This window comes from Leptosomus discolor, chromosome 17 (assembly GCF_034619465.1).
Source record: "Leptosomus discolor isolate bLepDis1 chromosome 17, bLepDis1.hap2, whole genome shotgun sequence".
In the NCBI taxonomy this organism is placed as follows: Eukaryota; Metazoa; Chordata; class Aves; order Leptosomiformes; family Leptosomidae; genus Leptosomus; species Leptosomus discolor.
In genome coordinates this window covers 14,617,019-14,641,120 of record NC_141407.1, presented here as the reverse complement: position 1 = coordinate 14,641,120, position 24,102 = coordinate 14,617,019, and the positions used below count along the sequence as shown (strand labels likewise).

The 24,102-nt window shown below is 45.9% G+C and overlaps 2 protein-coding genes across 3 annotated transcripts; one reads left to right on the top strand and one right to left on the bottom strand.

Moving 5' to 3' along the window:
• Positions 1-900: 900 nt before the first annotated feature.
• On the bottom strand, positions 901-16,798 carry SS18L1 (SS18L1 subunit of BAF chromatin remodeling complex). The gene is made up of 11 exons (XM_009956060.2): positions 16,730-16,798; positions 13,006-13,082; positions 11,625-11,709; positions 10,650-10,794; positions 6,855-7,052; positions 5,702-5,866; positions 4,690-4,791; positions 4,192-4,284; positions 2,763-2,882; positions 1,123-1,250; positions 901-927 (listed from the first exon to the last, which is right to left on the bottom strand). The coding sequence occupies exons 1-11, from the start codon at positions 16,796-16,798 to the stop codon at positions 901-903; spliced, it is 1,209 nt and encodes a 402-aa protein (XP_009954362.1).
• A 688-nt stretch (positions 16,799-17,486) lies between these two features.
• Positions 17,487-23,810, top strand: PSMA7 (proteasome 20S subunit alpha 7). Of its 2 annotated transcripts, none has more exons than XM_086474903.1 (7): positions 17,487-17,641; positions 19,142-19,268; positions 20,512-20,636; positions 21,953-22,075; positions 22,461-22,580; positions 23,142-23,204; positions 23,456-23,810. In XM_086474903.1, the coding sequence occupies exons 1-7, from the start codon at positions 17,546-17,548 to the stop codon at positions 23,546-23,548; spliced, it is 747 nt and encodes a 248-aa protein (XP_086331029.1). In that variant the 5' UTR covers positions 17,487-17,545; the 3' UTR covers positions 23,549-23,810. The 2 variants fall into 2 exon arrangements, with proteins under 2 accessions (XP_086331029.1, XP_086331030.1); XM_086474904.1 differs by having other exon boundaries at positions 20,494-20,636.
• Positions 23,811-24,102: the final 292 nt, after the last annotated feature.

Sequence of the window (24,102 nt, the reverse complement as noted above, 5' to 3'; positions counted from 1 at the left end):
GGATGCCAGCCACCTGCTTGTGAAATTTGGCATGAAAATGTATATGGGAGTTACAAAATTTGGAGCAGCATGTTTAGGACTGCCAGATGTTTCTCTCAGCTAAGCACAATATGAAGCAATATTGACATCTCCTAGGCTGACGCTGCAGATCTCAGAGCTCCCTTCTATTTTTCTTTCCATGATAGAAATACCTTACTTTACATGGATATACAAAAGGTGCCTCTAGTGAATGTAGGTTTTGACCTCTTTCTGGACCTTCTACAACAGAAATGCAGACTTATGTAGATTATTGAATTAGAAGACTCGGGTAGTTAGCCCTAGTAGGTATTGCAGAAGTTGATGTTAATTTTATTTTTAAGATATCATAGAGCTGTCTTCACATAAGGAATGCATCCCTCCCCTTATTCTTAAGAAGTAAAGTTAAGAGCCGTGGATTTCCGAGGCTGGCAGGTAATCTCCAATGCCTTCAGTTAAAAAAAGATCAATAACCTACGGCAGGATACCTGCCTGGACCGAGAGAAGACTGAATGGCTTTGTACTGAGCCAGACGGCAGAACAACCTGGCTGTTTTCCAGAGCGGGGCACAACTGTGATCAAATGATCCTAAAGCTATTTAGAAACATCAAGAATGGGACGACGGTGGGGGGGTAAATGAAAAACTTCTGCATTGTATCAACATACAGTACTATACACAGCACCAAATATCAAACCATTAAAGCATTGTCTTGTTACCAGTAGTGCACTGCTTCATATCCAGCATGAAATGAACACTGTTCACATACAGACGCTGCTTTGTGCTAAGGGGTAACCAACATATTACAATTACTCAAAACTGCCTGTACATCCAGTTCAAAAGATGGAGATACTACTGAAATGAATCTGACACAGGATCGAATTCTTTTATTGCTGGTAATTTCCATATTGTCCCTATAAAAAAGAGAAAAATGTTGGAGAATAATCTATCAGAGGTTTACAGTGAGTTAGACAATTTCTTTTGGTCTACGAATTTTGAAAGACCCACCGAAGTATCGCCAATATGCCTGCACCAAATTATCAGACAGATTTGTGTGTGGAGCTAACAGCTGAATCTGCTTTTTCGTAGCAGAGATTTAGACAATTTACCTGCTCGTAGCCGTAAGGCCTCTGTTGCTGAGCGGAGGGGCCTGTCTGAGAAGCTCTGTAACTTCCATATTGCTGCCCCTGACCCTGTTGGTAGCTGGAATACTGCGAAGAGGCTCCTTGTGCCGGACCTGAGAAGACAGTGAAATCCATTAGTAAGGCTGGATTTGCTAGAGGGCGTTCTTGGGGTTAACATAATGCAAACCAAAGTTTGTTACCAGAACGGTAACGAAGTAAGCTCTGCGAGTAGGAACTGTGAGTAAATTTTGCCTAGACCTCCCCACTAGGTTTATACTAGAAAGTGTTAATACTAATCATGATCTAGTTGCAGCAGCATAAACTTCAGTTCAGGTTTTAAGCTTTGCTCAGAAAATGTGACACATGTTTAAGTGATCTGCCTCTCTGAAATCTGTATTGGCACAGCTCCGCTATCACCTATAGCCAAGCTACGTGGCCCTTCTTCAGCAACAACCGCACATTGAACTTCCCATTTAATCTGGCTGTGCCACCACCAGCACTGCTGACCAGGCAGAAGCTAAGAAAGCTTTCACGTATAGAGATACGTTTAAATAACATCTAAATCAGACACGCAACTGCACAGCACTTCAGGGCTGTATATTCTGTGTACAGACTGCTGTGTGCACTTAACTTTTTAACATTATTGGTGGATTTTATGAAGGAGAACCTTTAAAACGAGGAGGCCAGATTTTAACATCATAAACTGAATTTGGGGTTTCATTTCACAGAGTATGTCTGGTTTGAGTAGTCCAAACTATCTACTGGCACTGCAGAGTCAGGGGTTAATAATTTAATTGACTTTTTAGGCATGTAGGTTCTATTTCACGAGATATTACATTTCTAAAATGGATTTGCTGTTTAAATCAACACCAATTTATCAAGTCTGGTTAACATCGCAGTTCAAGGTCACATTTGGGAGATGCACCACAAATCCCTTGCCTCGGAGCTCGTTATTTACATTATTCCAATCTCTCCAGCCCCTGTTTTTGTAACAAACAACCTGAAATGTTTTCTTTCTCCCAAAGGCTGAGGATACAAACAAGCTGCCTCCAATCAGTCAGAAAACTCAAACTCAGATTCATTTGACAGCAGTGGGGAGATCTGCCACGGGTGACCTGAAGGGTTTGAAAGCCGTTCAGCGCCAGTGTCAGCTGCGTGTTCCAAGCACTTCCACTTTTTTCCTTTCGCCTCAGTCCCTCACCAAGGAATAAAACCCCTACGATGTGGCAAGAAATCTAAGCGAGGGAGTAGTGATTCTCTGGACTGTTGATGTTATTTTTTCCTGTCGGCCGGAGAACTATTAGATGTGTAGGAGGCCTGAGAATGCAGGCAGTGACCACCTCCGACACGTACCGGGAAGTCAACAGGAGGGAAAAAGTGCATTTCCTAACTTTCTTTCCAAAGAGAGAGGGATTCAGGATGCTACCATTCAGCAGGGAACGCAGTGCTCTGCTGATGTATGTTCCTGCCCAGAACCCCTTTCCACGCTATGCCCTTTGGCTAGTTTTGGCGCGTGGATGTCCGAGGTTAATCAAGGAGAAGTTCACAGCACATTTTAGCTGAGGAATGGAGGCGTCAGGGTGAAGAACTGCAAGCGCTTGACTGGTCAGTGATAGTTTTCTTACCGTATCCTTGTTGTTGTCCCGGGTAACTTTGTTGATTTGGATATTGCTGCTGGGAGTATGTTTGCTGTTGTGCAGCTCCCTGTTGGTATCCTGCCTGCTGCTGGCTGTACTGAGAATTTCCTAAAGAGGGAAAAATTGAAGTAGTTTGGTTATAGATTGGTATTTCACTGTACCTAAGGAAAAACAAAGGCATAAGGAGCCTTGGTCTGGAACTCATAGACAAGAACTCTTTTCAGAAACAGATGATTGCATCTTGCCCATCAGGATGTTTATTTCTTCAGTGATTTTTAGTTCTTTTGAACAGGAAAGAGTTCTTTATTTATACACGTCACTAAACAAACAAGCAAACTGTTGCCCAAATGATTTTTTTACCCCAGAAGTGTTTCAGAAGAAAAATAGAGTGTCACAAAGATAAGGGTGCCAGGGTAAATAGCCGGTTTCTCAAGAAGCCCTCCCACTGTATTTCTTCTAGATAATGATGCTTATTCACATATCCCAGAAATACCAGTTATTTAGTTGTTACCGGTATTTTTTTGAAATATCTATGATGGAAATTCCATTTGCAGTATCCTGAAACAACAAAATAAATGGAGACTATACAGATGACATCGCTTTTCCTAAATACCACCTTGCTGTATTATAGCTAAGTTAGTATTTTGCAGTTAATTTAGAGTTCAGATCTCTTAACAGTATCACTGAATTTACCGACGTACTGCTGTTGAGAGTTTTTTAGTGCTAGAACTGCAAACTCACAGTACTGGTGATTTTCAAAGATTAGTTTCATTTAGCCCATTTTTTTTCACAATTTGTGAAGGTGAGTTAAGTAAAATCTAAAAAAGTTGGCCCTGGAATTAACCAGCAGGCTTTCTTGCTTCAGAGAAACTTCCATTTATAGCTGCCACTTTTTTATGGCTCTGAACCCCAGTTCTAACTGCAGCATGCTAGTTTGCCTTTGCCAGCATAACCTTTTACTTCAATACAGCCATTTTCAGTTGCATTACATAAAATGTTTGTTAAACAGCTTTGTAAGAGCAGAGGATACCGATATCCTGGAAGTCTTTTCTCTTACCGCAATAAAGGTTCAATATCCACAGCTTTAATTCCACCTGGCTCAGCTACAACCGAGGATCATTCTTCTAATGAACATGAGGCTACACACAAGTGGTTAGTGGTCCCACAAGGCTGCACAGCGCGACTGCCTCACAACGCAGCTACTGACGTGATACTGGGTATACGTCTGACACAGCCTCGGTATAAAAAACGCTGTACGTAGCTGAAGCCTATTTCCTGGACACTCCTTAAGTAATGGCTAAGTAGCAGTTAGTGATGCAGAAATTGCAAGTCATATTTTACATTTTCATAAGCATTTCATCAGTATTTTAGGGGATTAGAGCTTTGGCTTACAATGACTGCCAATATATTTTCCTACCTCCTTCATAATAGTGTTGTGTAGAGTCATCGAATGACCTGTCATAGCTCTGCTCAGTATAGGATGACTGCTGATAGGCATAATCACCGTGTCCTACAAGGAATTGCAAAGATTTATCAGACACATTGTTAATATAACTAGAGATATATTGTTGAATACAGGTATTATGAAGCTGCTTATGCACAAAGATGAGGCTAAGAGGAAATACAGACAGATCCCTCAGGTAGGAGGTTGACTACACGGCAAGGAGAACCACACCTATGGATAAATCTCTTGCACTCACTAATCCAAACTCGGCTTTGTGCTCTTTTAGAAGCAGTTTGGATAGCAGGATGCACTGATGCGCGTGTTTGTGTACCAGGCTCCCATGCCCTGGGATTAGCATTTTCTAGCATTTAAATTGGAAACGATTCGCAACGGGTTTGCCGTGTCCTTGGACTGGCAGTCACGGTGGTCTGCACTTTAGCAGTGCAACAGACTACAGCTCAGAGGAATTACCATCTGGATAGTATTGCTGATTCATAGGTTCTGACGAGCCTTGTCCATGGCTGTACTGTTCACTGTAATATTCCTCCTGACCCATGTACTGCTGCGAGGAACCTGCAAGGCAAAGACGAGAGAGAGCAAACTGAGCCCGTGGACTCCTAAGGGATGTTTTTTTTCTTATCTAATTATTTTTTTAGAAAGCACTGTTTACATCTGGATAAGTAAACAAGCTATGTATGTTGAGAGCAGTTTCAAAGATTTTTTTGTCTCACTAGAAAAAGGAAATAAACTTGTATTCTCAGAACAAGATGGTTGAAACTGAAATTGCACGTCGGTCAGCAACATGTCCTAAAACCACTCACTTCTATGGCAATACCGAAAGCAATGGCTACATTTCATCTGCTAATCTGAGTTATCAGAAAGCACAGAAATGTATTCCATGCTCAAGAACGCAGTCAGAATTAAATCTATTTTACTTAACGTATTAATTCGTTTCTTAGCAAAATTCAGTTTATGTTAGCATCAGTCTAGCAGCTTTATTACCTCTTAGAACTTTTTCCAGAGAGGTCTTAGAGCATGGTAGTTATCCTCTGGTGTTTTCCTTTCCTTGGCCTAATTTTTCGTACTAATTGCTGGCAAACTATATCTTCTGTGCAGAAATGTGTTCCTTGTTAACTGTGCCATCTTACGGCTGATCCAATACCATTTGAAAGAACTGAAAAGACTCCCAGTGGCTTGAGTGAGCTGTGTATCAAATTGTTCATCTTTTCTTTAGAGATACATGATCCCTTTTAGACAGAACTGTTTTTCTAAACACCTGAAATAATTAAATAGATAAATCTTGAAAATAGATTAAAGTTCATCTGATACTTCCACCATTTGAGATTTCCTGTGTTCCCGGATGGGATTCCCTGTTCATAAACGTGACCTGGAAATTTTGTTGACTTACCTACCCCACAGGACGGGCTGTGTACCATCAATCTAACAATAATTATCAGTACCAGTAACCTGTAACAGATTTTACCTTGCTGCGAAGCTCTGTAAGGGCCCATCGGTCGCTGCCCCATCATGCTGTTGCCCTGGTTGCTCTGACTCATCATGGCAATGGAGGACTGCCCCTGGTAGTGCTGGCTCCCTCCTTGCGCGGAGTTGTAGTGTGACGTTGCTGCTTGCTGGTGCATCATGGAGACTACAACGCACATGGAAAATACCGTTTTCCAACAGGATGTGACAGTTCTCTCCCTAGTCTCTTTGGAAGCAAGTTAAAACCTTCAACTAACATGCATCCTGATAATTCTGGGAATTTTCCACAGGGGGAGATGTTTTCCTACTGCACGTATTTAACTCTTCTGCACTGTAATCCAGAAAGGGCGTCACTACACGGTCAGTTCTTGCCATTCGCTTCAGTCCGATATTTAAAAATACATCTAGCCTTGATTATTATTAGTTTAATTAAAATAATGCAATCATTATTACAGCAGGATTAAAGAAATAAGAACTGATGCATTTGTTCCTCTCTACCTCCTGACTAATTCATTGCTGTATTTCTTTTCTAACCAACTCTCTCTTCTGCTTCCATTGTACGACATACCTGATGATTATACAGTTTAAACAGACTAACATTCTATGATCCCTAACTTTCATATTGTCAGAAAGAATTCTTAAGCACTGGACATCCCATTCAATACTCAGCAGCAAACGTTTTTACAAAGTAAAAGATTAATTCTGAGTTGTCTGCTAGTCTCCCTATGCCCTGCAAGCGGTGTGAAGTATCAATAAAATAACAAAAATGGGGTAGTAAAGTACAAACAGTAAACGTGTAATACTCTTTGGCAGGCTCCTCCAGCTAGATCAAGGTGCTTCTCCGTTCCCTCCCACGGTTGTGGGATTTGCTGGCAGGGACTATCAGAGAGTGCTGCTGCACTTTTAGCTCACCCTCTTTTCCCCAACTCATTGCTAACCACAGCAAGTCGGTGTAAGTTAAAGCGAGGCCGAAGCTGTTCTGACTGACACTGGTGCCTGACACCTTGAAATTCAGAGATGTCTTAAAGCTGTCTTTCCCTCTTGTATGTTTGTCGCTATCTCCAGAAAATATTTACAGAACAAATTCATGTGTGGTAAACCTCTGAGGTCACTGAAAAGTCAAGTTGGCCCAGAAGGAGGAAGAGGGAGTTTACCTGGATTAGACTGCATGTTGATGTTTGTTCGAGAGACATAATTGCCTATTGACCCCTGGCCTTGCATTGGCACATTCTGAGATGCAGGCACTGTATGGCTATAACCAGGCCCAGTTCCATGACTGCTGACAGTCATACTCAGAGAGGTCGTGGGCATAGTGTTCTGGCCTGACTGCTGCATAGACACGTGATTAGGACCTAGAAAAATTAAAGAGAGCAACAAGAAAATCTGTGCTATTATTGGCAATGTACAGTGAGCATTAAAGCCCTCACGGCCTTTCTAAAATACCTTATGATAAGGCAAAACAAAACAAAACAAAACTCCTCAGTATTCAAATTCCCTGTTATCTACAGACAAATTAAAACTGCCTACTGCACAGTTAGAGTGATCCTCCTCTCCTTGGCACCCAAATCCAGGCTGTACAGAACCGCAGATGGGAAGAACAAAACCAGCAGCAATGCCCAACGAGCAGTTCCTCGCAGGCAGCAGAGCTAACAAGTGCCAGTAATTTCAGATACTTCGGAAAACAGATGGACTCTGGAAACAGCCCAGCCTTCTGAAATGTCTCCTTTCCTTCCTCCTGTCCTGCTGTTGACCGCTCTTCCCCCTTCCCTGACCATGGGAAGGCACAGCAGTGGCTGAGGAACACTTTGCACCTTGCTGCATCCACTCGGTTCCTCTACAACCAGCTCACCTTCTCAGCTGGGGCTTGTGGAGTACCAAGGGACCCTCTCCTCAGAGCACAAGCCTGTCTCTCCTTTTCCTGGAGTTTGACCAAAAGTACCTCAGACTTTCAGAAGATAAATTTTCCAAGTCACCACCGTAATCCCTGTTGTCACAGTACTCCCTTTCCAACATCACCATCACCAGACTGCTCCAATTTTATGCTGGGTTTGAGAGTATCATCCTGTTTACTGGCCGTATGCTTATTTTTTAAATTTCTATTGCTGTTGGGTGACTAAAATTGTGGGGAATCTGGTCCTTAATTTTTGTTGTTTGTTGCTGTAAATACTTTTATGAATGAGTTTTGGAAACTTGATTTCATTGTGTATTGTTACTATCTGAATTGTGATAGTGTGTATTGTTGTCTCTCTAAATTCAAATTAATTTAGGTGGAACGGAAGATGTGCAGAATCCCTAGAAGAGGCAGAATTATGTTGTAATGTTTAGACAACGATATTTCAATGCACGGTTACTAAGTGCATCTACAGCCTCTGAAAAATGCGACTAATTCTCTCAGTACTCATTAATTACTCTTAATGGTATTTATAGACATCAAAATGAGAAAATTTGCTGTAGATTATTACACCTTCCTCTGACGGAGAGATGCAAGCAGCATTTCCAACAAGAGATAAAGGGAGCCAGCTCTACTGGCACCAGCGGAGCCAGGCCAATACACCGCTGCAGAGGTCTAGCCCTGTGTTTTGCTCCAGTCTTTCTATGTTGTGTAAAGCTGATGCTTCTACTTGGGCAACACAAGACCACGGGGTGTTTGAATGGAGCTAGCAGCTGCTTTGAGTGAGAGATGGAGTGAAGCAACTGTTGGTAAACCTTGCCCCATTTGCATGGGAAAACTTAGAGAATCTCGGCCTTCTTTAAAGCAAAAAGGTTTGGCTAATTTGTGACTGTAAGGGAAAAGATGAAAGCGTGACCAAAAGTGTTTCAATAAAACCACTAAAACAGTAAGATAAACACAAAGCATTGAACCTCTTTCATCTTTTGATGATTCTAAGGCAGTTGGGTTTTTTTTCTTTCAAAGGCCTCATTCATGATCTCTGAATAGTTAAAATTCTCAGTTGGGCCCAATCCTGTCCGGAGGCAGCTGAGTTTCACTGGGTGGTTTATTGAATCTAAGGGAGTTGCCTGCAGGGCTGTGGCAGGAAGAATCACTGACTTGTGGACAGTGGATCACTGGAAACCTCAGTGGGTTGGTTTTTAGCTTGTTCCCATCAACAGAACTATCGTTACAATTGACCCAGCTGCCACTGCGCAGAGTTATGTGTATGCAGGGAATTACCTAGTTACTGTCCTGCAGAGGGGATTCCTGCAAAGTCCTGACTGAGGACAATAAAGAATAAAATGTAATAGCTTCCATGGCTTCATCCCTTTTCTTCCCTCTCTTACAATGCTGTACCCGTTCATTACAGGCTTTCATCTCTATTGCCATTAGATGAACAATTTTCACAAGTACTAGAGCCCATATATTTGATTTTTTTTGTGCATATTTATTCCTAATTTCCAAAAAACGCTGTCCAACAATTGTTGACCGATGATTTCTCAGTCTCGAAGTCTATCTACACAGCAAGAGCGCTGTGTCACGTAGCACCACTGCGCTAACTCGATCCTAGCCAGCACAGAGACAGTAGCAGCAGAGGCGGCATCCAAGGGGACTGTCCTCACACCCAAGCGTGCCAGGGTCCGGCACTAGCATCACTGCTGCTGCTACCAAGGCCACTTTGGAAGTGACAAGCTACTGCATTCTCAGTCACCTTCGTTTTGAAGAGGAGCTACGTCCTCAGCCTGGCTTCCAGTGGACTGATACTTTCATGACAAAATACCTGGCACTCCCCAGGTGACAGAATCTCAGTGACTGGGCAGAGTGACCTACCCTGAGACCCCCACAGCTCAGGCTGGGTTTTAGGACTGGGTTGGGGCAACATGAGGTCAACTGCCCTGGCTGCTTCCGTTGTGCGCATGACTCGAGTCCTCAGGACCGCCGGTCTGGTCCTTTCAATCAGCCCTAAACTACTATCAAGAACTGGAGGGTGGGGGGCAAATAAGAAAAACCAGCAACAATAACACTGAAAATGTAGATTCTTAGTAACACAAAACAATGTTTTCACTGACTTATTATAATACTTCTACTAGGTAATAAATCTTTCAAAAAGAAGGCCCAGATAAATGTAATAAGTCCACTTTACAAGCTGTAACTGTTTAAAGTAGGTACCTCATCCACTAGTATTAAAGGTACTATCAGCTCGACCACAAATGGGTTTTTAAAAAGTCAGAAGTAATTTCATGGCTTGCGCCTGCTCCTGAGTCCCCTGTCAAGGCCTGCGATTTCACCATCAGGTATTTCTGTTCACAGAAACTCTCTCTGTCATTCTGGGAAAGACCCACAGAAACAAGAACTGACTAAATAACTATGAACTACAAAATAAATAAATAAACAGATTATTCATACCATAACATCCACAGAGTAAAAAAAAAAAATAAATTTGTCTTTCAATTAGACTGTTTTAGTTGCATGAACAAAACCACATAGACAAAGTGTATTATCTTATTCATATGAAATGTCTGTGCAAACTCTTTGGCTGTGCAGTACGACCTCTGCATGCTTCTGCAGAGGACAAAGACTGATGCTACATCAAACTCTTTTTAAGAAGGCACGTATCCTGGAAGGTCTTTGCAATCTAAAGGCTTGGTTGTGCGGTTAGTCATGCAAACAACTCCTTTTACCCTGGCCAGCCCCACCAATTTCAAGACAAAAATACAATATAATTTTTCTTACAAAAAAACTGGGATGCAGCTTTACTTGGGGATTTTCATTACGCATTTTTAAAAAACTATTTTTAATTTCTCCTATAGAAATACTAAGCGGATTGGAGTCCTTGCAGAAGCCAGCATCATTACTGACTGTAGCCATTTTGTGATGATTTCAGCATGTGCCTGAAAGCCCCATATGCCTGAAAGGTGAGTTAGGAGAGGTCTTTTACAGCTCTGTAAGTATATTCTGCATTAATGATTTTGTTGCCAAGCAACAGCAAAGCAGCACAAAGGGGACCGAAGCTCACCATTGCTAATCTGACTCTGCATGAGGGAGGAAGGCGGAAGGCCCGTCCCAATTGCATCGCTGAGATTGCTCTGGGAGTGGAGAGATTGGTTGGATGCACTCTGAGTCATTCCTCCGGGGCCCAAGTTTATGTTTTGCGTTGGTGGCTGCAAGTAACAAGGAGGAGAAGCAAATTTTTGGTTAGGTTTTTCATTAGAGAAATAATACCCCCCAAATTAGCTTGACTATGACTGAAAACTGCCTCGACTAAATATGTGCTTCCTTCACTTTTGGGGTTTGCTTGCGTAAACCTTTCTTTGTTTGACTACTACGTGTGAGCGACATTCAGCACGATACAGAGAGCCGGCAGGCAGCACAGTGAAGCTCTTAAAACTGGGCTTATAACAGAGCCTGGCTGCTGCGCCCATTCTTCCGTACTTACACGAATTTCATCTTGCCCCGGTCAGACCACAACTGCTGAGGGGATGTGCCTTAGCCGAGACGACACAGAAAGGCGTTGACAAATAGTCCTTTGTCAAGCTTAAAGCTACGCTGTATTTTGCATTATGTGCGACACCTCCAAAATCAATCTATTTAGCAAGAACAACACCCTGTTTAAAGACAAACCAAGGCCCGAATGCTGAATTACATTTTTGACACAGGATAGTGGCTTTTTTTTTTCCTGAGTGAAGAATACAGTAAGAATAGGTAAAGAATAATGAACCTGGAACAAATGGAGGCTGTTCAGATCAATACCGCTGCACCGTTTATAGAACCTGAGCTACAGAGACACAGGGATTAACACAAATGTCCCAAAAAATGTGTTTTAAACACAGTAAAAGTAATTTTTGATTTGTTTAATGGTCTACTTGACCACTTCAAAACTTTTAGCTGGAAAAATGATAAAAAATGGTTTATTGACAGCGGTCAGTAACAGAATCAAAGAACATTTCCCTCTGGCACAGTAAATGTATCTGACGGCAGCACTGGTACTTACGGCAGGAAGCAAGGACTGCATATTCTGGTTAGAATCTGCTATTGTTGCCAAGTAAACCAGGTTTCTGTGCAAGATTTGTTGGTATCTACAGAAGAAGGAGTAAATCTTATTTGGAAAGGGTTAACAAGACAGAAAATTCCAAACCTTTTTTTTTTTTTTTGCTATTTACAAATGATTAGTTAAATTACATTATCCCACTTTTCATCTGTCATAATGAACAGCAGTAGCAATGACCTATATCTGTGCTGTCCTGCTTTTCATCCAGGATCAGTGTGTTCCACACCTCTTTTACAAATGGGTAAACGTGGGGGAAGGGAGAGGTAAAATACATTCTCCTTTGAAAGCACTTTGAGCAAACTGTGAGGCCGGGACCTCAAGCCTTTGAGTCCTGACATGCGGTCAGCTGCTCCAACAATTAACCACTTCTGTTGAGCGAGGGACCTAGCAGTAATGAAATACCAGAACTCCAAAACCCAAAACCTGTTTGCCCTGCCAGCAAGCTGAGAAGAACAAGATTTTTTTCAAGAGTGCTCTAACTGGAGTGTTTACTCAAGGAAGCACCACCAGAACCATTGACGCTTCTTCACAGCTCTCGGTGAACTGGAAAAGCTCATAATAAGGAACAGGAGGGCATCCAAAAGCAAACCAACAGCCGCGCCACTGAGCAAAGTGAAGAGTCTAACTTTTGAAAACGGGGAGGGTTCCAAGAAGGCAAGAGAAAATGCTTTTTTTTAGAATGAGTTTTCTTCTGATCAGGGGAAAATGGCTGGGAATTGAGAAAAGCGGCAAAACCGAAGCCAGAATGATGACGTGACTTCTTCAGCAAAGGTATCTTTTTTAAAACAATTTTCTCGAAAGTACAGCTTTCTGCATTTGGCCCCATAGCCTGCCCTTACATGGGGCAGACTGGCTATTCTTGATGACTGAGATTTAACCCATAAAGTTTATAAAATTTTGCTTTCAAGATTAGGAACAGTAAGCAGTGACACAAACTGGTATGTCTACATGCATATTGCTTTAGCCATAGATAACCACATGGCTGATCCTTAACATTTAATTGCTTTCTGATGAAAATGTGTTATTAACTTTGTATCTGATTCTACTTGCATTTAATGAATCTGCATAGAACAAGTGGTCCATTAACCATAATTGTCTATCATTATTGTAATAAATGACCTGTTAGAAATATGGTAAATACTCAGATACCTTGCAAAAAAAAAACCCTCAGTTCCAAGAACAATACACATGCCTTAATACAAGTGAATCTAAAAAAAGTTCAAGTATTTTTTCAGTGATCAGTGAACAGAACTGTTCACAGCACTGTTCTCGAGAAAAAGCACACCAAAAATTTCTAACATACTCCAAAACTCGTCATACTCACTGAGTACATTCTGCAGTTTTCCCCTTGCTCTGATAATCCATAATACATTGTATTAGGTGGTGATTTTCATCTAGCATCTGCATAAAAGAAATACGATCAAAACACGTTACTATGAGAATCGTATTAAAGTCCTGTGTTTTTGTGATACTCTACACGCACCTTTCTTAGCAGTGGATGGTGGGTTTTGCAGTTTTGTGTCCTTGGGGTATTACAAAGTACCGACACGTGACTTTATTAAGCCCCAAGACTGTGCTTTTCAAATCATTCATTTATGAACAGTTACCTTTAGAGGAGTTAGCTGAAATACCCAAGACAGAAGAATCAATGGACTTACCTTTTTCTGCTTCTGAAACGGCAGATAGATTTTTATGCTGAAGAAGGAAAATGCTTTCACTACGAACTACCTCTGCCTCATTCTAAAATATCCCCCAACCCTTTCCAAAACTTCGGATTTCACTAACACGCCTGTTTTCAAATCAGAAACATACTTTCCAACCCTTCAAACCCAGCAGTTTTCCTGCACAGGACTAGCGTGTGCAGACTAGTGAACCTGATGAAGTATAAAATTTGCATTACTGGATCTACTGAAACCACATTTCAGAGAATTACATCCCAATATGTCCTTTTGGGGTAGTTCAGTTCTAATACAGGGAGGACTTGAAATGAAAACACAGCCTAATTATGTATCAGTTATTTATGTGCAGCAGTGGCTGCTAGCTTAGCTTCGTTCGAGAAATTCTAGTGACTGACTTGTTCCAAGAAGATCAGAGCTGCTGGACAAAATGACCACCGACCTTTATTTAATGAACTTATAACACAATGTCCTTGGATTTGTTTTAAAATTTCAAATACAACAGCTTGTCTCTTTCCCCCAGCTTTCTTGTGAACGCAGCGAGCTTTCCGCAGGTGAATGAACGGCAAAATAACAACGGTATTTACAAATTTAGATTTGCCTCTGGCAAAAACTCACTACGTAGTACAGTGTGTAGGTACCCCTGCTACGAAGTGCTTGCAAGACTGGGGCTTTGAACCACCGTCTCATCAGACAGAAGAACTCTTGAGGAAAGAATAACATGTTTTCACAGGAGTTAAATGTGACTTCATCCGCGTGGGTACGTGTTCTGGTCCGAACAAATTCAGATGCAAAGGGCCAGGTTACAGGAAAATGAGCAGGAGAGTCTGTCTGACGCGCTTGCAGCCTAGCGAGTCACTCCCTGCGACAGCTCGGCTTGTCCTGCTTCTTGCTTGTCATTTACAAGTGGGTCTTAACTTTGCTGGACACCCTCGTCCATCACGGGCTCCGACGGCTGGAACTGGCACTGATCCCCCGTGGCGCAGGTCAGCGGGGGTCGGAGGAACAGAGGCGTCGCTGTGGCCCGCGGTGGCCGGTCAGCAGGCTGCTCTCCCAAGGGGAACGGCAGCACGGTGCCAGGCAGGAACCCATGTTCCTCCTCACGCGTGCCCACGCTCACACGGCAGCCCAGGGGAGTGTGTCATTTTGAGGGGAGTGTGTCATTTTGAGAGGATGCTCCCGCCTGCTTCACAGCGCAGCTCTTTGTTTCGTGCTCTGCACTCACTGAATTCTCACCTGTGTCAGTGGAATTCTGTATATAGAATCAGCAAAGAACACAAACCCGTCCTTTTCTATTTCCACGACAGGTATCACCGACAACATTTTCACATTCAGTTAAGATCCGTATTCAACAGCAGGAGCCCAAGCAATATTACAGGTATCTTCATCAGAAAAGGGCTACGCTTCTACAGTTAGCTGAAGAATATCTTGCTTACTGAAAACGAATCGGGAATGGCTCTTTTCCTAACTTACTAGGAAAAAAGAGCCAAGTTCTGATCTCAGCTACACAGAAGAAACTGAAGTTTACTGCCCTGCAAATGCAACCTGATGAACTATTTTAAAGCAGCACCATCACTGCTGCCTTGTCAAAAGCTCTAACTTCCTCTGTGTGAAACCTATTTTAGGAATAGTTGATACTGGAATAACAACAGCCTTGAAAGACTATCAAAATTGAGTTAATAAATAAAAATAAGCTGCTTGTATATTACAAGTGCAAAGTAGAATAATCTTCTTTTTCAATGAAATTGGTATGTGTTCTAAAAAGCTCACTCTAATGAGGATTTTTCGAGTTCCCAGCCCAGCACCTGCTCCTTCTCTCACTGCCCCATTTCTACACTTGACTATAAAGCCCATCCAGTTACTGCGCCTGCAAGTCTCTGCCTCAGCATTGCCGCTGGTCAGAAAGAAAATCGCTGCCAACAGCCCAACATTGATGACGGTCCTGAAGTAACGTGCCAGCAAATGCACCTGAGATGGGAAATGTTTTTACACATTACTTGTAAAGAAATAACATTTTGAAGATTCCATAAAGTTTTAAGTACGCAAAAAAAGGGAAAGGGCTTGAGAATCACACTGAAGACTCTTTGGCTGCCCTTTGTCTGTGGATACAGTCGTGGTTTTAAGTACAAACTATCTCAAATCCTGTCATAACCCCAACCAGTCTGGAGGTTAGAGAAAAAGTTAGCCACCGAGCCTGAAATATTTTAGTCTTTAAAACTGATCGGTTCACAGTACCACATGTGCTGCAAGAGCTACACAAAATGGGATTAGTTTCCAAATAATCTCCTGAGATTCAAGTCACCTCTTCAGTCTCTCTTGTGGCAGTCCGTTCTGCCTTAATCTCTGTTCCGTCACAGTCTTCCACCAAGGGTTTTTTTCCCCAGAAGCCAGAAACTGACACCAGATAACGGCTCGGCTGCAAATCCCAGTGCTGACCGGTTAATTGCTGTATCAGCAACGGCACTTCTTCACTGGGCACTGTAGAACACACACACACCTCACTTCCACCGCCCTACACAACTCCGCAGAAGCAAAATACCTACGCGGTGGGGAACGCGCCAAAAAATTCGGTAGAAGCACAAATGACAAATAACGGTCAAAGTAAAAACATGCATGTTTTTTATTGACATTTCCAGCCTCTTCCTCACTGACCAGTCCCTTCTGGAGGAGGAAGGGGTGTCGGGCATGTGTGCACAGTCCCTGCTGTCAATCCTGCGAAATAGGAAACAATAACTTCCCAACGAGGAACCCTCTGCTTTGGCCTCCGCACGAGACCCTCGCCGAGATCCCCTCTCCAGAGAAAATCTTTCAAAACCTTTGTTTGTCATTAAACGTCAAGAAACACATCACAAATAATGATAATAGTATATGAAAACCTCCAGTGGTTGGTGCTCCCTCTATCTTCTGCGAGATTAAAATTCTGCATCCAAATACAAAAGAAAACCCTTGCACATTCAGTATTTTATTTTAATTAATTTTTGAGGTTGGGAATTTTTTTTTTGGGGGGGGGGGGGGCTAGAAGCTGACATTCCATCAGAAATTAATCACCTATTGGCAGATTTTATTGCCATTCCCCACTGTATTATTGGCAGCTTTTTCCCCTTGCGAGCAGCAGCTACCGTGCCATCCCAATTTTATTCCCCAAGTCCTTCTCTCGCTCTCTCTTCGCAGTGATCTGAACACCTTTGCTTTGTTCCACCTCCTCCTCCTCCTCCTCCTTCCCCCACCTCTCTCTCCAGCTGTCCATCTCTGCAGCCCTCGCAAATTCACTAGTTTTCCTCATCGCCCTAGAAATAAGCCTCCTTCCTCGGCTGCAGGAGCATGGACGGAATAAATGTCTAAAATTGGCTGTATAAAAGCATGCTTTTTTACCTTCTGGATAGTTTGCTGGGTGACCTCCCCTTTGCCTCTTGGGCGAGCAGAAGCAAAGGCAACCGACATGGTGGGGTTTTTTATGTGTCTATAATATATCGGTTCCAGGCTCTAATAATATTGTTATTATCTGGCTGCTATTGCCGGGCGAGGATTCTCCGCAGTGCATGGGGAGGGGAGCCGGCGCAGATGGTACGATCTGCGCCCCGCAATGAGCCATCGGCACCGCACCACCGGCCGCCACGCACCGCCCTCGCCCCGCCGCCCGCGCCGCCGCCTCGGGGCGGGGAGGCGGCGGCAGGGATTTGGGGAAGGGGGGCGGGAAGCGGCCGCCGCCGCCCCGCCGCCCCCTCCTCCCCGCCAGCCGCACATGGTGCGGCCCTGCCGCTGGGCTTCCTGTCGCAGGCGAGCGGCGGCTCCCTGCCTCCGCCAGCAGCCGCCAGCTGCGCCAACTGCGTAGGACGGCCACCGTGTACGCCAAGTGCGCCAGCGCGGGGAGAGAGGAGAGGGGCGGGGGGGGGGGGGGGGGGTGGTGGCGGTGTGTGGGATGCGAGGCGGCCGCCTACGCTGGATGCGTAACGCGGGCTCCGTACGCCAAGAGCGCAGGTGGGGCCCCGCCTCCCGCCCTCTCCCGCGCCGGGCTGGGGGGGGGAGGAGGGGGGGTGCAGCGTACGGAGTTGGCGCAGGGGGCGCCGTCGGCGTGCCGCCGGAATGGCGCTCGGCTCCGGAAGCGGCGGGCGGGGGGCGGGGGGATGAGTGTGCTGTTTTGAGGGAGGCGGCTGGTTCCGGCCCCGCGGGGACGCACGGGCGGCAGCCATGAGCTACGACCGGGCCATCACCGTCTTCTCCCCGGACGGGCACCTCTTCCAGGTGGAGTACGCCCAGGAGGCGGTGAAGAAGGGCTCCACCGCGGTGAGTGAGCGCGGGGCGGGCGGCGCCGGGCCGGTTCGCTGAGGGAAGGCCCGGAGCGGGGCCTGCCGGGCCCGCCGCACGAGTGGGGCCGGCCTTGCGGGGAAGGGTGGGCCGCCACGGTGCGGGCTGTGACCCGTTGCCAGAGGGGGTGCCCTGAGGCCGCAGCGGTGGCGGCGTTCGGGCGAGGCGCTGGGTTCGGAGCTGCCTTAAAAACCCCCCTTTTCCTCAGAGCGGGTGCCGCGCTGCCTGTGAGGCGCTGGCTCCGAGTCAGGCCGTTGCTGTGGGGTTTTTTTGGTAGGGGGAATGGTGGCGTTTTTCCGCACTGAGCCGTCGAATGTGAGGCCCAGCACAGGCGGGTGTCCCAGGGTCTTGACAGCCGTGGCAGCGCTGCTGGTCAGCCTGCGAGCCCGGGAAGGCCGAGTGGGCAGAGCTGCCTCTCGAGGGGACAAAGCTGCTGCGGATCTACAGGGCAGTAATTCTGAGAACAGATTCTGTATTTCATTCTTCTGCATGTGGTGAAAATGGTAGTATTTCATGCTCCTGCAAGATGCAGATTCCCAGTGGATCGGGGAATGTCAGTAAAGGCATGTGGAAGCAACTGCCTGGCTCCTAGCTCCAGTTGTCCCGAGCTTTTGCTCGAAGAAGGGCCTTTTCGTTTGGGAGAGAGAAGAAAAAAAAAAAAAAGCATTAATTTCCAAATAACAAAATACCCAGAAGAAAATTTACTGCCTTGAGGATGGGAATAAATGTAACACGACTTAGTGCTAAATAGGCTCTTTTTTTTTTCTTTTTTTTCAGAAATGAAAACCACTGTAAAAGTGGAGCTCATGTGCAGTAGAATCTACCTGTCTTGTCTCTTGTTGAGGTTAATGTTTTTGGAAAGCTCTGTAGCACACTAACAGCAGGGCCACCCCCATAAGAGGAGATGGTTCCGATTGCCCTGTGAGAAGCAGGGGGAATGAGTGTGAAAGGTCAACTTTTTTTTCCCCCTTCCCTGATGTTGGAAAAGGTATAGTCAAAGGGTGGATTAGGTCATTAAGGCAGCAAACTACTGCCAGGCTGCTTGTAGGGTTTGCTTGGTCTGGTCATCAGTGTTTTGGGCTCTCACTTGACCAGTACCAGTGAGCTGGCTGTAGTGGTAGTTTCATTGTTGATCCTGCTTCCGTGGCTGCAGAAACACTAATGGTGTTGGGGAGAGTTGGGGCACACACAGGTGGTAAGAGGAGTGGGAACGTATCCCTCGGGAGCCACACGGGTTCGTATTGGTATAAGCTGATGATGAAACTGCGCCCTGGAACCAAACGCAGTTTCTGTTCCATCAGGCCTTTCTCCAGGTTGTGGCAAAAGGAAATAAAATACTGACTTCAAGTTGAAATAGTGTTTACAATGTGAAGGTTTTGTCTGTTTATTTTTTTCTGCTCTTTTCAGTAAAGTCTGCAACAAGGAGGGTTTTTTTTGGGACCCAGCATAACTTTTTATTCTTCTTTTAATGCATTGAAGGTCGGAGTAAGGGGGAAGGACATTGTTGTTCTTGGTGTGGAGAAGAAGTCCGTGGCAAAACTTCAGGATGAAAGAACCGTGCGGAAGATCTGTGCTCTCGATGACAATGTCTGCATGGCTTTTGCAGGTACGTGATCCCTTCGGGGGTTTTGGCGGTTATTGGAGCACCTTTGGGTATGTTTATGAGTTCGGAGAACATAAAATACTTGGCATAACTGGCTGAGGGCTGTGGGGAAGACGTGTATTGCCATGGTTGCTTGTTCTTTTTTAAATGAGAGTAGCCTGCTGTGTGGTGAAGTGTAGAGAGAGACAACGGTCTAATGAGAGGAAATACGTGTTAAAGTTACTGAGGTCCTCTCGGTCTGACGTGAGGATGGAGGCTGAGAACTGATGTGTCATTGGCACAGGTACAGATATGTACTGTTTGAATAGATATATTTAAATTTGTATGTATATTAATTTATGTATTTAAAATGAAATATTTTCAATATTTTATATATTACGTATAAAATACATATTATTAATACGTATGACAGGAGCTATAAGAGACATTTGTTAGTTATGGAGACCTTTTCCCACATGCTTCAAGCCAAAAAAGCAAAATTTTGCAGCCTTGCATAAACCAAAGAAAAATCTTGTCTGTTATAGTTCAGAAAACTCCTCCTGAATGAACAGCTCTGGATTTGAAGGGTGAACGTTCTAGTTCCATATTCTTCCTGTTCCAGATGTCTTAATTTGTGTTGTTCAAAGCTTAAACAGGAAGCGTGAAAGTCAAAAAATAACCAACCAAACAACATCAGTGGAGAGAAAAAGTGTTCCAGGATGTTTCTCCTCTCTTCAAGTAGCTGAGAATCTCTGTCGGTGTTAGTGATGCTCCAAGGGGGGATGTGACTTCAGCAGACAAATAGTGGGGTTTTGCTGCAGCGCCCAGCAGTGCCAGGCTCAGCTCCCCCTGCTGCCCTGCGCCCTCAGAGACATACGTGCGGGTGGGTTCACAGCTCCAAGAAAAGTTCTCCAGTAGAAACAAGGCTGTAAACAGAGAATGGCATCATCAGCTAAAAAGGAAAATGAAAAATAAGTTTAAATTTTTTTTTTCCAAAGGCCATACTCCTTTTTGTCGGCTCACATCACGCTGCTGGAGCCTCATCCAGGACTCGCGGACGTGAAGGCTGTGAACTAAACCCTCTGCTTGTTTTGGTGCAGGATCTTCTGGCTGCTGCCTCTTGCTCCCCCAGCCTGAGGGAGTGGGATCTCTCGTTTGCTTTTTTTCGTTGCTGTTGTCACTGACCTGGCGAGCCTTTGGGGGCAGGACGGGTGGGTTGGTTGGTTTGGGGAGGGCGCAGGGGTGTGAGAACCCGCTGTCGTTTCAGGGCTGACAGCCGATGCCAGGATAGTGATAAACAGAGCTCGGGTGGAGTGCCAGAGCCACCGGCTGACGGTGGAGGATCCCGTCACCGTGGAGTACATCACGCGCTACATCGCCAGTCTGAAGCAGGTACGTGGGGGCGCGCGGGGGCGCTGCAGCCCGCGGCCTGACGGGCAGCGCTGCGGCCCCAGCAGGGAAGGCGTCCGGCCTGGCCTGGTTCTGCTCGGCTGGTGAACGCGAGCGGAACCAAACAGGTCGCGGCCGTTCGTTGGGAACGGGGATGTAGCAATGGAAAAGGAGGGTTGATTACTGTTTGGGGGTTTTCCCAAGATGAAAAAGTTAATTAGTACTTGTAAGGACTGGGTAACGACATCTGTGATATCATCAGGAATGCTCTGCTCATCTACAGCTCTAACTCGCTCTCCAAACAATGGTGCTGTGTTACTGTCACAGCGTCTTCACGGCTCCTGTTTGTTTTCCTTCTGACTAAGCCACTGCAAGGAGGCGTAAGAAGGGAGGAAATCAGTGTGGTACTTGATATGCTTTACGTTTGATACTCATGAATTTAGAATGAATTACACAGTCAAAAAGTGCCCAACTGTGTTCTGTGATAAAATTATTCATCTGCCAGTGTATTAAAGTGATTTTCAGCAACTAGTGGGGATTACAAAAACTCTCATTTACTTACACACAGACAGGTGTTAGTTCAGTGATACGGTAACGGCGGGGCCCTTGCCGCGAGGGGGGCCCTTGCCGCGAGGGGGGCCCTTGCCGCGAGGGGGGCCCTTGCCGCGAGGGGGGCCCTTGCCGCGAGGGGGGCCCTTGCCGCGAGGGGGGCCCTTGCCGCGAGGGGGGCCCTTGCCGCGAGGGGGGCCCTTGCCGCGAGCACTAGCCTGCCAGAGCAGGACACCACCTTCCAAAGTTTCGCTCTGTGCCTTCACAGTAGCCTCAGATTTGTGTCGTTCACTCTGGCACATTCGTGATTTCTCCAAAACCGCCACAAACCATCAGTCTGGCGCGGTGCTCTGCTGCGGTAGTGCCGCCGGTGTTGGGCCTCCTCGTTCCTGGGTGCCTCTGGTGTGGAAAAAGGACTCGGCTGACCCCGTGCTGGCAGGAGGCCGTAACGGGGGCTCTCTGTTGAGGTGTCGTTGTCCTCTTTGTCGGCTCCCGAAGCCGCTCGTGAGCCGAGCGTTTCCCCCGGCCTCGGGAGGTTCTCCTGGCAGCTGGAATCGTGCGGCGGCCTCCAGCGGGTGCTGGGGCCGGGGGCTGGGCAGTGACCGCCTCTTTGGGAGCCGCGGAATCCTGACTTGGACGGGCAGGTTGGTAAGAGCCGCCAGAAATCCTTCTGGTGCCTCTCCTGTCCGTAACTTCTCCAGCGTCTGCTTTGCGCTCTGCCGGCGTTCCCAGGGCGGCTTCTGAAGCCTCTTTCTCCTCTTTCTGACCAGCGGTACACGCAGAGCAACGGGCGCAGGCCTTTCGGGATCTCTGCTCTTATCGTGGGGTTTGACTTCGATGGGACCCCCCGGCTGTACCAGACCGACCCCTCTGGTACCTACCACGCTTGGAAGGTGAGTTGGTTCTGTCTCCTGGGGAGGAGCAGTGAAATGTTGGTGCCTTAACGTCCCCTTTACAGAGAGACTGGTGGAGAAGGGAGATCTCGCTGGGCAGGTGGTGCTGGCTCGCGGCTGCAGAAAGCCTTAATGATCAGATTTACGGAGCATGGCAGTCTGCAGTTCAGCTTTGCTTGGGAAGTCTGGTCCTGTGTTCCAAAAAACCCGCCCGTGCCCACAACCGTCTTCGGGTGTGACATCGGGGCAGTAACATGTTCAGTCTCCTGAAAAGTACACGGTGATCACGCAATGGTTTCGGATTATCTAATTGTACAACTTGCATTTCTTGCTTATTCTGTAAATTAAGTCTTCTCTGGACTTCGTGTTCCTTCGCTGTTTCCAGGCTAATGCCATTGGCAGAGGAGCCAAATCTGTGCGTGAATTCCTGGAGAAGAACTACACTGATGAAGCCATTGAAACAGATGATCTCACCATTAAACTCGTCATCAAGGCTCTTCTAGAGGTGCGTCTGTTTCGGCTCCCGGGGGTGACTTTTCACTGTGTCTGGATTGACTTCTTAAACGGGCGTGCGGGGAAGTCTCGGTGCGTGTCACGGGAAAGGACCATAATCTGTGGAAACGCTCCAGCGTGGGCCCTGGGTGTGGGGTTCAATTCAAGGTTCGGAATATTTCGGGTGGCAGTTCCGGTAGCTCGCACCAAAGAACTGACCAGCAGGTCTCTGGGGAGGGAAACAGACTTCAGGTCTGGGCGTTAAAAGAAACGCACCAGAGACGTGCTAAACCACATGCGGAACATTTTACTTCTGTATTGAAGTTTAAGTGTAGAAAATTCCCAAAGTCAGGTGGTGGAAATGAGCTGTTCTTCAGCAGCCCCTGAGGGCCTTGATGGCGGATGAAGACCCTTATTTTTTGAGCGCTACACTGCTGCTGGAGTCAGGAGCTTAGAGCTGATGAGCAAAATGCTCCCGGTCCATATCTGTTCCCGTTCCAAGAGGACCGGGAAGGGGTTTGTTGGAAGGAATTGGCAGGCACGGTCCTAACGCCTGCATCTCGCTCCCGTTAAGGTGGTGCAGTCTGGTGGGAAGAACATCGAGCTGGCGGTGATGAGGCGAGAGCAGCCGCTGAAGGTAAGGCCTCTGTTTGGCTTTTCTCCCTTCGGAGCCGGTTGCTGCTGCTGATCTGCGTGAGCTTCCAGCCCCTCGTCTCACGTTCTGCCCAGGCAAATGCTCCCGTTTGTTATTAGCAGCCCAGGAATGTTGTTGTGTCTGCACAAGGTGCTCGTGTCTGGGTAAATCCCCGTTCACGTTCTTTCCCTCTCAGAACTAAAAGCCTCTAAGCCATATGGGTATCCTGAGGGTCGCCTGTGTTTCTGTTTTAGATCCTAAACCCTGAAGAAATTGAGAAGTATGTTGCTGAAATTGAAAAAGAAAAGGAAGAAAATGAAAAGAAAAAACAGAAGAAAACATCATGATGAATGAAATGCGACTGCTTAGCTGCTTCTTTTTAATTCAAGTGATGGGTTATTCTGTATAGACAACACGTAGGCATTCCACTTCTTCATACTGTGCCCCTCTTGAGACCTACAATAAACCTACTGATTTTTTTTTTAAAGCTGTTATTTTAAAAAAAAAATCCATCTGTTCCTTGGATTTTAATTACCTGGGCTCATTTGGTTGGCTGCAGAACAGCAGTAGCGACCCATTAAAGGACAAAGACTTTGTTTGCGTTTTTTCCTCGGACAATTCACTTGGTTTAATGATTCTTTTCCCCAGTCTCAGCCGTTGGCTTCTCCCCTGCGCCCCTGCTTTTCAAGTCGCTGTCTCAAGGGTTGTGTTGTGGCCTCCACAGAACATAACCAAGAGGGAATTACGCTTTTTCTTCCATTACTGGCATCTTCTGCTCTAAAGGGCTGGGCCCAGGCAGCAGCTGGGGGGGGGATGGGTCAGGCATTAGATTTACCCCAAAGGACAGGACCGAGGGTGGGGGGTCGTGGTTTGGGTGGTTAGCAGAAGGGGCTGCTGCAGC